Genomic DNA, 15129 nt, shown 5'->3' with positions numbered 1-15129 from the left:
CTGTTTTGATGAAAATGGACTGAAGCTCTAAACCTGTAAGCCAGCTCCAATTAAATGTAATCTCTTATAAAAGTTGCATTAGTTATGGCATCTCTTCACAGCAATGGAAACCCTAACTAAGACAGAAGTTAGTACCACGAGTGAGGTATAAGCCTGACCATGCTTTTGCTTGAAAGAATGAGAATTTGGGGACTTTGATTTGGAAAGCAGTGGAATGCTTTAAGTGGGGCTTAATGAGATATCCTAGTAGATATATGGAAGACTTTGTTTTGCTGAGGGTGATTTGAACTATGGAAGCCTGGCTCTAGAGGTTTCAGGGGAGAAGAATTTTAGTAACTGGCCCAGAGACTGCTCATGTGATATTTTGGTAAAGAATGTGGTTGCTTTTGGCCTTGTCCAAAGAGTCTGCCTGAGGCTAAGGTGAAAATAGTCAAATTAATTGCATTCTCAAAGAAAGTCTCAAAACAATCCTAAACTCTCTGTTTTGTGGTTTAGTCTCATGAAGGACATCTTGACAACGCTTAATCTGTGATCTAATCTGTAATCTTAAAAAAAAATACAAAATGTATGGTTCAAGTAATAAAAGGGCATTAGGAAGAGCGATGGAGCTAAATCCTGTGTTCATGGAGATAAACAGATTGCAGACTGGTGACTTTGGAGCAAGATCTCACCCAGGTAAGTTTAACATTTACGAATTTGCCATTGAACAAGGAATAGTTATATATAGGCATTATTATTATCTGGTTATTGTTTCCATTCAGACTTTTAATCTTGAATGAACTACAATCCAGAAATGGAGGCCACTGGCTTTTGATCCGGATCTTGGGGAATAGTGGCCAGGAAAAGAGTAGGCCCAAGCATGCTGATACACAACTTTAATCAGGAGAAAGAGGCAAACAGATCTCTGAGTTCAAAGCCAGCTTAAGATAGAGCAGGTTCTAGCTGAATAAACACTTAAGTCCAGGCATGGTGATACATTTCTTTAATCTCAGTATTCAGGAGACAGCCATGCAGATCTCTGAGTTCAAGGTCAATCTACAGAGCAAGTACCAGGACAGCCAAGGTAGGGCAGTGAGGAGTTGGAAGACAGAAATCTGGTGATAATGTTTTAGAACAAGGAGGCCATGTTCCAGCCCCAGCAAGCAGCAGACTTCGCCAGCTTCAGCCATGTGGCTCTTGCTTTAGAGTTAAGAGTAGAAGAGGTTACTGGGACAATTGATACTGGATGGCTGGAGCTTTGAAAGTATCAGTGATTAAGAGGAGACCAGCATCACTGAGGTGAAATCTTCTGGGGAGTGTTTTCTGAGAGCACAAAGAAGCTGTGTTCCAGAGATAACCAAGGATGTACCTTGTATTGAAGCTTGACTTGGTAATATTTAAGAGTCACCCAGGTGGTCCTGGTTTTGAAGGTATGAAGAGGTTATTGGAGAGTAGCTAAGGCTTGGCACTATGAGAGGCCAGGGAAGGCCATTGATAAAGGTAGAGCCTCAGTTGCAATTGACAGACAAGAACTGAAGGGGCCTTGCAAAGAACTTGAGGCTTGGCACCATGAAGTGATCCTATGAGAGGCTGTGGGTGAAGCCTAGTTGCAGTGGAAGACGCCAGTGTATTGAAGATGCCAGTGCCATGGCATAATCACCAAGAACAACATCAGGAGTGGAGTGGAGTCAACCAGAGTGTACAGTGCTACAGAGGGCAGAGCTGGATAAGTGACACTAGCCCTTTTGAGGAAGATCATATGTGAATCCCAGACATGGATCAAGAAACTGTAAAGTTGAAGTTGTCCTGGATACTCCAAGATGTTAGAGATGCCAGAGCCATGGTATACTTGCTGAGGAAGGCTGCTAAAAGGGAGTAGAACCAGCCAAAAAGAACTGTGTTGCAGTCAACAAAGATGAAAGAAGTTAGAGATCTGAAGAGCACTTTGACATTAGACATGAAGATACAGAGTTTGCAGTTTGCCCAGTTTGGTTTTGGTCTTGCTTTGGTTCAGTATTTCCTCACTATGATGTTTTAGAATGGTAATATACATCCTGTGATGGTAGAAGTATGTAATCTGATTTTTTTTTACTTTGACTTTATAAGGGATTACAGTTAAGTGATTGGATGAATCTCAGAAGAGGCTTTGAACTTTAGACTTTTAACATTGTTGAGACGTTTAACATTCTTATAGACTATGGGACTTCTGAAGCTGAACAAAATGTATTTTGCATTATGCTATGGCTAAGTATGGCCCCATAGACTCATATAGTTGAACAAGTGCATGGGGGCCAGGGAGTGGAATATGGTGGCTTGAATACGGTTGGCCCAAGGAGTGGCACTATTAGGACGTATAGCCTTATTAGAGTAGGTGTGTCACTGTGGGTGTGGGTTTTAATACCCTAGTGCTAGCTGCCTGGAAGTGAGTGTTCTGCTAGCAGCCTTCAGATAAAGATATATAATTCTCAGCTCCTCCTGAACCATGCCTGCCTGTATGCTGCAATGCTTCCCACCTTGATGATAATGGACTAAACTTCTGAATATGTAAACCAGCACCAATTAAATGACATCCTTATAAGAGTAGCCTTGGTCATGGTGTCTGTTCACAGCAATGGAAACCCTAAGACAATGACTAAGACATTATGATATTATGTCTCACATGACTATACATGTGCTGGTCATCTAGCTTAATGTATTTATATGATGGATCTATATGAGCTAGGCATGGTGGCACACACCTTTAATACCAGCACTTGGGAGGTAGAGGCAGGTGGATCTCTGTGAGTTTGAGACCAGCCTGGTCTACAAAGAGAATTCCAGGACAGCCAGGGGTGTTACAGAGAAACCCTGTCTCAAAAACAAAAACAAAAAACAGACCAAAAAGATCCATATATCAAAAAATGCTTTGCTCTTATTCAACACAAAAACATTTGGTGCAGTTCACAAAATAAAGAGCATAGAAAAAGAGGTAGAATGTTTCCCTTGTAAAAAGTGATCTTTGAAAAACTTTACAGTTATGGAAGAACATCTGTAATTATTTGAGAGATTATAATAAAATGTGGAGTTTCATCCTCTAAATGATGATAGACTAATAATTCTGTGCTTCAACTCTGTGTGGATGCAAAAGAATCTGTTCTTGAATTTATTGGACATGTAGAGAAGAACACTTGACAATGTTGGGACAATGTGAAGGAAAACAGTGTCATGCCCTGCTGGAGTCCACAAGGGAATACAGCCCAGAAGGAAAGAGGGGGGAGACAGACTGACCTGCCTACAGCAAGCAGGTAGATGGACAAACAGCCAGTGCTATCTACAGGAAGACAAAGCCAGTGGCTCTGCTTTGATGAGACTCAGCACGGCTTCTGTGGATTGATGCTGTGGAGGCACAGACGGGGGAGTTTATAAATGAGAAATGGCGGAGCCAGGGGACACAAAGTCCTGGCTGTCCAGCACTGGCACTCGAACTCCATGCAGGTGCCTCAGAGCCCAGGCAAACACAGAACCAGGTGTGAAGCAGGAGGACTGCGGTGCTGGGCTCCAGAGACATGACAGATGACCTCCACAGAAATGGCAAGAAGGCTGTTTCAAATGCCAGCACGGGCAGTCAGGTAGAAAGGAAATGGCCAGAGGCAAGGAGCTTTCCAGAAAGGAATTCTTAAAAGATTTGGGAAATTGTATCTTATATCTTGGGTATACTAGGTTTTGGGCTAATATCCACTTATCAGTGAGTACATATTGTGTGAGTTCCTTTGTGAATGTGTTACCTCACTCAGGATGATGCCCTCAAGATATAAGATACAATTTCCTAAACACATGAAACTCAAGAAAAATGAAGACTGAAGTGTGGACACTATGCCCCTCCTTAGAAGTGGGAACAAAACACCCTTGGAAGGAGTTACAGAGACAAAGTTTGGAGCTGAGATGAAAGGATGGACCATGTAGAGACTGCCATATCCAGGGATCCACCCCATAATCAGCATCCAAACGCTGACACCATTGCATACACTAGCAAGATTTTATTGAAAGGACCCAGATGTAGCTGTCTCTTGTGAGACTATGCCGGGGCCTAGCAAACACAGAAGTGGATGCTCACAGTCAGCTAATGGATGGATCACAGGGCTCCCAATGTAGGAGCTAGAGAAAGTACCCAAGGAGCTAAAGGGATCTGCAACCCTATAGGTGGAACAACATTATGAACTAACCAGTACCCCGGAGCTCTTGACTCTAGCTGCATATGTATCAAAAGATGGCCTAGTCGGCCATCACTGGAAAGAGAGGCCCATTGGACACGCAAATTTTATATGCCCCAGTACAGGGGAACGCCAGGGCCAAAAAGGGGGAGTGGGTGGGTAGGGGAGTGGGGGTGGGTGGGTATGGGGGACTTTTGGTATAGCATTGGAAATGTAAATGAGCTAAATACCTAATAAAAAATTAAAAAAAAAAGATTTGGACTGTATGTTGTAGTCAACTCTGGTAATACAGAATATTACATAATTAAACAATAGCAGTTGCATCTTATATTGCCATTATGAATAAGAAACTAATTCCACATGTTTATCTTGCTGGCTAGGACCATGGGAAATACCAAAATATTTACTTTCTGGCCCACATTCCCATAGACAGTTATAATTGTGATGATACTTGAGCCGTCACAAAGGCAGACTTAATAGTGACACCAGACTTCCTCCTGTTTCTCTTTTGAGCAGGCTCATTAGTAATGGTGGTGATTAGTCATCGCTCAGTCCAGACAGCAGGCACAATGGTTCTGACTTCAAATCTGACCTGCGGCCTAGTCACCTTTCAGCCTTAGAAGTGAGCCTCGATAAGTCCCTCCGTACAATAGGACTTCCTATTATAAACATCTGCTTTCTCACATGAACCATGTTCAACATGTTAAAAATAAGTTTCCTTTCCGTATCCGTTTGTAAAAGGAACCATCAATCAATTAGACTGAAGGTTCAAGTCTCCCTCTTCCGTTGATGTGAATTTCCATCCAACTTTCTCAGGGAGTTTTAAAAGTTAGTACCAGGGAAAGTTAACTATTAAGTCCTTGAGAATACAATAAAACATTTCTTTTTCAAATGGTAGAAAATACTGCCAAAGATATTGAATGCAATTCAAAGGAATTGAACTATCAAGACAAATGCTATGCCATGCGGAGTTTACAAAGCCAGGTCTCCACACCAGCACACTCTTGCTCTTTTCATTCCAGGCTCCCCCAGAGCCAAGTGAACACACACAGACCTCAGAAAGAGAAGGCTCCGGCAGCCTACTCAGAAACCCCAGTCCTCCTCCTCCTTGCTCTCTTGCCATCGGCTGGATGAAAAATCCAGTCATCTGAGCTGTTTACTAAAATAATGAGAAGCAGATCTGAGCTGTGATCAGGAAGGGTAAAGAGAATTCATCCACATCCAATCCAGGATAAAGCAAGTATCCAGGAGACTGCAATCAAAAGAATTCAAAGGCCATGTTCACGCTGGCAGAAAAGATTCATAAAGGCAACAGTATTTGCCAAGGCCATGTGGAGGATACTATACTTTGCTTTTGGTTGCTGTGATGAAATGCCTGAGGTTATACCCAAATTATAAGGAAGGAAGGTTTACTTGGACTCACAGCTTCAGGGTTATCAACCACGGTCGTTTGGCCGTGTTGCCTTTGGGTCTGTGGCAAGACATAAATAGTAGCATCGTGGTAGCATATGGCAGAGCAGTTCTCACCTCAGGTCAAAGAGAAAGTGAGAGACCGGAGGACATGACTGTGATCCCAGGATCCCTTTCAGCTACCTTCATGACACACTCCCTTCCACTAGGTTCCACCCCCTCCGGGGTTTACCATCTCTCAGTAGTGTTGCAGGCTAGCAGCCAGGCTCCCAGGGCATGCATGGGTCTGTAGAATACTTCTAAACTATATCAAAGGCAGAGCAACAACAATGCTGCTGTCTCCTGCCTCCCTTTATGCAGATACATTCAGATCTCTCAGGTTAAGCTCTTGTTTCTACAAGGACCTGGTGTTGACATACGACCACACTGATCCCAGGACACCACAGATAAGGGACAGTAAATCAGACATCAGGAAGGAATTTCATGTCAGTCTCCTGCTCTGCTTTTATTAGTTTACTATTATGTGCTGTGATGAGTCCAACGGATATAGCCCTGTTTTTCTTGCTGCTTACCACTGCTAGGCTACAGACTTTCTGGAATGCCAGACGTCTCTGTCTGCACTGTCTGCACTGTCTAATGAGCAAGCACCCATCACATGTAGCTACTAGCGAGTGAAAGACAGATAATGAAGTCAATTTATTTCACGTCAGCTTATTTATATTTTGTGTTGTAAGTGGCTACTGTATTGAAGAGTTCAGGATTACAATATTTGCTTATGAAATTGAGTTAAAACCACCAAAAATGACACCTAAATATATTTTGTTTACAAGTTATATCGTAGCCCAAGCAATGCTTAAAAACTAGTAAATCCTTAATAAAAATTCATTAGATGATTAAATGACTTGATAAAAGATAATCCCATTGAGCCTAAAAATGTGTGTATATGTATACACACACACACACACACACACACACACACAGACACACACACACATACACACACTACACCTGTATGACTTTTGGCTTCTGTGAGGCATCAGAGGAACAAGATGTTAATGTGTTACTGTCACAACCTCTAATACAATCCTCATTGGCAGGAGTAGACACAGTATGTTCTATAGAACTTCAAAATAGATGGGATAGACTTTCAACCCTGCTCCCTGTAAGATTTTATGCTCTCAAATATCTTCTACTCCTAGCCTGAAAACTATTTGTTTTATTATAATTTAAAGTTATTGGGAGCACGGGAGTAGAGCTCAATGGTAGAAAATATACTTAGCATTCCTAATGGTCTGGGTTAGATACACAGCAAGCACATACACAAAAGCCCTACTACACACAGTAATGAAATATTATTTCAGACTACATTATGCCATCATTACAGAAAGAGGACAGTGGAAAGTTTTAATTATTAAATCTACCAGTGAAACTATACTTAAGACCTCTTAGAGACAAAACAAAGTTTTCAATATTATTCTCAGTAGACAAATCATCTCTACAAAGTACATCTGGTGCATATATGTTTTAGCACCTTAAAAAAAGTACATGTACTAATCTGAAATACTAGCATTTCTTTGCTACTGGAAAGTGACGGATAAACAAGGGAAAGCAAGAGTGAAAGGACAAAAGAAAGGAAGAGAGAGAGAGAGAGAGAGGGGAAGGAAGGAAGGAAGGAAGAAGGGAGGGAGGGAGGGAGGGAGGGAGGGAGGGAGGGAGGGAGGGAGGGAGGAAAGGGAGGGGAGGAAGGGAGAAAGAAGGAAGGGAGAAGGAGAAGTATCCCTAAAGAGACAGGGAAACAACCATGAGTTCTGCTACACACGCAGCGCTGTTTCAAACAAACTGCTGATGACTGGCACTGACCCCTGATGACATTCAAAGGGCACTGTGCTCTACTACTAACATGGGAAGGTTCTGAATATTGTTTGCTTTGTTAACCTGATAGCATTAGGAAGATATTATTCTAGAGTTTTCTATCAAATGTAGCCTGCTTGATATATTCTATCTCAATAACTACACAACAAATCAGTATAAAAATTATACGGATATGTTTGAAACATAAATATCTTCTGAACATTCCTTCCTACCTGTCACTTGTGGGGACATCTGCCCTTGGGCTGAAAGTGTCTTCTGGAAATGTTGCCCACATGTCCGGGTCTCTCCCCTCACACATGTGCTTTGCCATCCACCCTCAACCAAACCATCTAAATTGCATTCAGATTTTTGTGGTATCATAATAACTTCAATATGGGGTATATTTTCAACATTCTGGTAAGAGACTCCTTTCTTTCCTGCCTCACCCTCCTCTCAAGTTATTTCAGGTTTGAATATTTCATTTTCATGGCTCAGCTGGGTAGCACAGAGGCCCACCACATAACACTTATTTGTGAGGTCTACAGACACAGCATGAGAATTTTGAACTAGTAGTGTGTCAAAACCACACAGTGTATGTGTGTGTCTTAAAAGATGAAAAAAAATGTTTCTTTGAAGATACAAGCTGTCTCAACATCCTAACTCTGAAGTGAATACAACAACTAAAGATGAAGAGTACCACAAGAAGTATCCAAATTGCTCTTTGTTTTCATTCTTTGGTCTGTGTTATTTCCAAATATCTTACATCCAACAGACATAAGTATATTCACCTTCTAATCTCACCACATTAGGAAGAGAGTTGGAAGAAACTTTCTCTGCATTCTCTGGAGAATAGAGGATATATATATAGATGGGCAACATAGAGAGTCTCCAAGAAGAGATTAAGCCTTTCAACGTTCGACATGGTGAACATAGTCATGCATTTCTACAGGACTCTGGTCTCCTTGGCGCACATGGTGAATACATCATGCATTTCTAAGAGATGCTGCTCTTCCATGGTGAACACACTCAATCTAAGATCAACTCCAAACCCCACACAGTGGTGGGAGAGAACCAACTCTGCTAAGAAAAACTGAGTGGCATTACACATTATGAAGTTCAGTAGTAAGTTAGGATGGTGAGACAGCTTGTGTCTTAAAAGAAACATTTTTTCATCTTTTAAGACATACATATACACACTGTATGGTTTTGACCCACTAGTTCACAATTCCCATGCCATGTCCGTAGACCTCACAAATAAGTGTTATGTGGTAGGCCTCTGTGCCACACAGCTGAGCCACGAAAATGAAATATTCAAACCTCAAAGTTCATTCCTTCTAACAAAAACCAATTTTTAATTGTTCTTAGAAAATAAAAGATAAAATAAGAAAATGACAAGCTGAGACAAAGTGCAAAAAGAAAAACTCTTTGTTGATAGTACATTTCCCTCATCCTGACATACCAAACTGGCAGTGGATGCCTGAACCCTCGGAGCTAAACCCTAGACAAACATATTTTCATATATGTATACACCTGATTTATAAATAGGCACAGAAAGAAACCGATAATAGCTAATAATGAAATCAAGGACTCATAACAACAAACTATAATAAATATTATGCTAACGTAGATTCTCTCTTGTCAAGACAATATTTATATATTAATATTTTTTGGTCTGCTGTTGAACACAAAACACAGAAATTTAGAACCTGCAGACAGTGAAACAGGTTTCAGGAAAGCGATCCACTGTCAGTTAGAGATGTTTAGTTTATTATTTTTGTGTCTATCCATGTGTGCATGTGTGTGTATGTATGTGTGCATGTGTGTGTATGTATGTATGCATGTGTGTATGTGTGTGTATGTATGTATGTATGTATGCATGTGTGTGTATGCATGTGTGCATGTGTGTGTATGTATGTATGCATGTGTGCATGTGTGTGTATGTATGTATGTATGTATGCATGTGTGCATGTGTGTGTATGTATGCATGTATGTATTGAGGGGGGGACGGTATGTCACTGTGCATATGCAGAGGTCAGAAGACAACTCTGAGGCACCGGTTCCCTCCATCCACCTTTACTTGGTCTCCAGGCACGGAGCCTGGTTGCTGAGCTTGCATGGTCTTTGTCCTTACCTGCTGAGCCATCTCACCAGCCTTGGCAGCACTAATGCTCCTACTTTTTATATACGGGGTTTGTGTGCACTGGCCTGCCCTGCTTTCTTCTCTTCCACCTTTCACACTCTATACATTCTTCCACTGAATCAATACGGCCTATGCACCAGGGCTGTAGCAAACACAAGACATGATTCTTGTTCTCAACTGTGACCGCGAGGCACACAGTTAGCATGAGGGTGACTTGGAAGGAGGTGCAAGCCTGCTCCAGGGATGACTTCTAATTTCCAGTCCTCTACTTGCCTCACTCTTTAGCTCCTCTTACAGCCCCCCCCCCGGGGGGGGGAACCTAACTCGCTCCTAATGCACACAGACACAGTAATTCAGGCCAGGTAAGGACTCTGGTGACTGACACCATGGTGGGACCAAACCAGAGACTACCTAAGGCTTTATGCCTCCAGAGCGAGTTTATAAACAATCCGACCCACCCCCTGCTCCTTCCCTCTTTGTAGAAAATAGTCTCCGGTTCAGTTTCTGAACGTCAATTTGACTTACAAAACTTTTTGTTGGTCTCTTTATATCATTTGCCAATAAAATAAGTAGCCCACTTTTCAGTGTATGTATTAGTATTTTAGGTCACAAAATAGAGCTTTTCTGTCTTAAAATTTTGATGCAGCTGACAAAACTTGTGATTTTTTTTTTTTTAATGACTGTGGTAGTTTAAATGAGAATGGCCTGTAGAATCATTTTTGGATGCTTTGTCTCCAAGTATTGGTAAGGTTTGGGAAGGACTGGGAGGTTTGGCCTTGTTGGAGGAGGTGGGTCACCATAGGAGGGCTTTGTCCATTCCATTCCCAGTTAGCTCTCTCTGCCTGGTGTTTGTCAATCAGATGTAGGCTCTCAACTACTACTTCACTGCTCTTCCTGCCTGCCTGCCTGCCTGCCTTTCCTGCCTGCCCTGCTTGCCCTGTCCAGCCCTGTCCAGCCCTGTCCTATCCTGCCCTGCCCAGCACTGCCCAACACTGCCCAGCACTGTCTGCCATGCTCCTAGCCATCAATGGTGGTCATGGATCCTAACCCTCTGGAACTATGAGCCTCAGATTGAACATTTTCTTTCTTAAGTTGCCTTGGTCATGGTGTCTCTTCACAGCAATAGAAAAGTAACTAAGACAATCACTTGTTCACTTAAATAAGGCATCTGGCTAAAACACACACTTTCTGAGCAGACAGACTTAGAAAAGCATTTAAGCATAGGAAAACTTAGGTGTTGTTACTTGTAAATGGAGGTAGAAACACTCCTTAAGCTATCTCCAGGGCCACATCTGTGATTGATGGGAAAGGCCTCTTGAGCACTAACTGCTAGTCTCAGGGCTATTAGTTTCATAACCACGTCCTTAGGTTTAGGTTTGAAAATGGGTTTGAAACCAGCATCCCCCTGAAACAACCACCACGAGGAGTATGCTCACACCTCTGGTCTCCACGCTGCCTAGTATTCCTCCATAAATAAGTGCACGCAGAAGAGCACCTGCGAGGTACTTGGTCCTGTATGCATCTAGGATTCAGAGAATTTCGGTGTTTTTCTTTAGTGGGCTCTGGTGAAAACCGTCCCATCCTCATTTTCTCCCTTTCATTCCGAAATGCCTCTTCGAAGGACTTTATGAGCGATTATAAAGAACTCTGTAACCGTAAGCAACTCTTCCCGTCATTCTCAGCAAAACCATCCCAGTCCCCTAACCTTTGAAGTAACACTAAAACTTAAGAACACCGAACAAATGAAAATGACTGAAGTGTTTTCTCTGGCAGCCTGGGAAGGATTAGCTAATCTGGAGGATTTACTGCGATCACTCAGACTGTCAAATGACTACTTTCCTGCAGCTCAGAGATTGAAGAGCACATAAAAACAGACTGAGGACTACATAAAAATGGACTGTATACCTATTTTTAAAACCATTCGTGGTGGGGGGAGAGTGCCATCATATGACACTTTTATTATGGTTTGAAGAAAAGGAAAACAGCTTTTTTGTGAAAACGTAAACCTTCTTTTGGTGCCTTAAAAAAAAATCATAGATAGCCATGTGATACCAACCCCAACCCCAACCCTCCTCAGTCATGCGGCTGTGGGACTTGAGGGTCCTTACCAGTTCCTGCGTGTCTTCCTGTAGTGGCAGAAATGCTGCTTCCAGAATAGCAGTCTGGTCAGCGCTCAGCCTCTGCCACAGCCTGATTAGCAGGATCAGCAAATGGGTGGCACTCTTCAGGCCTGAGAATGACTGCAACAGCCTGTCCTGGTTCTCCTCGATCGCATCTGCTAGAGCAATCACCTGAAGAAATCACAAACTTTGGTTAGGGACAATTTCACAGTCCTTGAGCCTCGGCAGATCTCTTTGCTGTGCTTCTGTTTTCCTTGCAAACAGCTTGACGGGCTCTGTCTTCTTCCAGACACAAGTTACACTGAGTAATACCAAAGTCGGCTGCTAGCTTCCTTCCTCGGGAAAATGCCCCACGTAATTCCAAATCCATATGGCAGGGAAGAAAACATCCCCAGAATCAGCTTTAGAGGGACAGTGTTCAGTGTGTGCTTCGCCATAGGAAGAGTAAAGCTATCTCAGTCTTCTGTAATTGCTATGAAGACTGATCAATTAAAACAAAATCAAAATAACTGTTAGTCTTTGCTTTAAATAACTGGCACTTTTTCAGAACATAACTCTTTTAAATTTGTCTTTATAGATTATATGGCACTGAGATATCCAATACTTCTTAAGGACTTGTAAAAAACCAAACAAGATTCAAATATCTGATTAGTTAAAAAACTGTCATTTTTAACACAAATGTCAGCCACCAACCCACAGGGCATTAGAAAGCAGCTCAGGGTGTGTTAGGTTTGCAATGCCAAATCTACTTAGGATAAAAATTGGCAGGAGTGACTAGAATCTGCTCTAAAAACTTCTCTTGAAAAATCTTGTGGAAAAAGGAGCTAAAGCAACAATTGGGTGGAATATCCAAGTCTGCCCATCAGTGCTTGATTCTATTTTATTTTAATGTCTTGGTAAATTCTGTGCTCATTAAAAGTAATGAACCGGCTGCCCGGGAGACTCATGGCGTCTACAGTCCCCAGGACAGGAAGGGCCAGCGCTGGAGCAGTAAGCTCCTTCTCGAATGCCTGCCTGCCAGCTCGACGACTCAGATGAGATTCAGGAGTCTGGTGCAGGTAAGTCTCCATTCAGTGATACTTCATGGCTTATTGACGCTGGCCCAAAGGGCTTGTTAAAGCACTGTCATTCAAGCAAGTGAAGTCTACAGCTGTGTGGTCTCTCAAATTCCATGTAGGGGCTCCGCAGGGTGTCTGAGAGACACAGGACACTCGATGGGGGGGCGGGGAGGGGGAAGACAGCACAGCTGATCTTTGCCTGAACATGCCATTCACACTAGGACTCTTTTCCATGTGATCAACACCTTAAAGGAGTCACAGAAGCCAATTACAGTCAGTCAGTTCTCCAGGAAGCCAGTATCTGAACCATGGCCAGTAGCACATAAAATCATGGCTTCCTGTGCACCTAGGACTGTGCTTTCCACTAGCATTCTAAGAAGTAGACTGGAGCTCGTAGCCCACAGGACCTCATAATCATTTAAAAGAAAGCATACATACAGAACCAATTAGTGCAAAGAAGCATTGCTATAATAATGCCTTAATTGTGCAGAAAAGAAAGTGTAAAAGAAGCTAGCAAGGGGCCGATTACAATGGACCGGAGTTAATATCCCTGGGGCCTCCTTCACTCAAATGGGGCTGGAGCGCATCCCCTTCCCATTACTTTAAGAAGTCCCCTAGAAGAGGCAGGAGAGGCAAGATTGCATAAACTGTAACACCTGAAATCATATGCACCCTGACCATGATCACAACTGACTCTTGTTGAAGTCTGAGCTTACACTCGCTGTCTTGCTATGAATGGTAACAATTAAGCATCGTTGTGGAGCTATGATGCCAAAAGGACGTGCTTGCTGGCAAAAGTTATAGAAAGATCAAGGTCATAAACCCCCGCTGAGTACCAGGTCCGTGCAGGAAATGTGCAGAGTGCCCTGTAGGGAAACCACAAGGGACAGATCTAATCTCTACCTTTAAAGAGTTCATACTAAAGAAGAAAAATAGGGTGAGGGAGCAAATATTGACCGTATAAGGGAGGCCCTATAGACCACAAAGAAAACTGTCTTGGTGGCATGACTGTTAAAAATGGTCCCCCGATTACCTAAGCAGAGATGGCATGCTGTGGCTTCTGTGCTGTGCCATGTGATCAGCGCCGTTGGTCACTTGTACCTACTTGACATCATTTCTCTCATTCAGAGGAGAAGACTGAGGCCATTCTCAGAAAGGCCCTGAAGTCGTCCGGGCATGGAGCATATACATGGGCAGAGGAGGTGGGGACATCCAAGTGCACGAAATGTGTTTAGACTTGCATTTAAAATTGACCTTGACAATATAAAAATTGCTAGTAAAACTGGCATTAATCTAAAGTCTTAATTTTTTTTCCTACTTAAAGGATATACAGCATCATCAGAAATTGTGAAAGGCAGGCCACTGATGACCAGAAAAGCTTTCCGAGTTTACAAGCTGTTCTTGCACCCCTTTCTTCCGGCCTGTGGGAGAAAGTCCTGTCACTTTCACTGCACTGGGAACTTCCGGTGGGGTGGCCACAGCCCTATCTAGTAAGTAAAAGAACAGAACTGAGCACTGGCGTCCATCTTGCCCAACCTGCTTGAGACTGTAGTCATGCTGTAGGTTCAGAGATGAGCATCCTAACTCCAGCTGAGCTTGGAAGGCTTCAGGGAGGAGGAGCATGTGGAGGGGGAAGCACACCGCAGCTCACTTAGTGAGCCCCTCCCAGATGATCTAGAGAAGGATCTAATTGTTCAATTTTCAGGAATTTTGCAAGCCAGTCATTTCATATGGCCATTACTAAGAATTACAGGACTTAGACTTAAATTACCAAAAAAGAAAAGGATTTATAAATATTAAAAACTCATTATTTGCTGCTGTTACATAGGCCTCATGGTAATCTTTACTTAGTTTATCTGTCTTTGGTTAACAGTTCACAGTAAGTAGTAGGCTACTGCCCATTTCTTCCAACTCTATACTCGGGGACCTTATATCGACAGCTTGAAATCTGCTACTGGGATTATCTACAACAGAAAACTCAATGAGTATTAAGAGGCATGTTAATGATTTATCTGCACACCATCGAGAAGGGAGGCCTCCCAACACATTGGTAGTGAGGAAGGGGCCTTTGAAATCGGATTACAAAGAAGAGACTGCTTGAGGAGGTGCGGTAATCAAGAGGTTGGTCATGGGAATTCTCAGGTGGTGGGCAGGCACTTAACTCTGAAAGCACCAACTATTCCAAGTATCCATGTTAGTCAATAAAGCACCGCCAGGCAGAACAAATGCTTGTGGCACTCACTGGGACATTGGGGAAGCTTCTATGCATGTTCCTTACTACCAAGGGAAAATTCTCGCTAAGTGTAGCAACATGCCAGTTCACGGACCCACCCAACTTGCTAAGCAAAGCTGTCGTGAAAGAAAAAAAGACTTAGTGAGAC

At 42.7% G+C, this 15129-nt stretch overlaps 1 protein-coding gene and 1 long non-coding RNA gene across 10 annotated transcripts in view; one reads left to right on the top strand and one right to left on the bottom strand.

Annotated features, from left to right (window-relative positions):
- Bbs9 (Bardet-Biedl syndrome 9 (human)) overlaps window positions 1–15129 on the bottom strand; it is a 412725-nt gene that overhangs the window by 82672 nt on the left and 314924 nt on the right. For all 9 annotated transcript variants that reach the window (XM_006510416.4, XM_006510417.4, XM_006510418.4 and 6 more), the window contains one exon: window positions 11679–11861. In XM_006510416.4, the coding sequence (XP_006510479.1) occupies window positions 11679–11861 (183 nt within the window). The remainder of the gene's footprint in view (window positions 1–11678; window positions 11862–15129) is intronic.
- Window positions 607–14571, top strand: Gm39309. The gene is made up of 3 exons (XR_003948296.1): window positions 607–675; window positions 12610–12748; window positions 14073–14571. It is a non-coding gene; the product is annotated as a predicted gene, 39309 (long non-coding RNA).

The sequence above is a fragment of the Mus musculus genome, chromosome 9, assembly GCF_000001635.26.
Source record: "Mus musculus strain C57BL/6J chromosome 9, GRCm38.p6 C57BL/6J".
Taxonomy (NCBI): Eukaryota; Metazoa; Chordata; class Mammalia; order Rodentia; family Muridae; genus Mus; species Mus musculus.
This window is presented reverse-complemented; position numbering and strand designations above follow the sequence as displayed.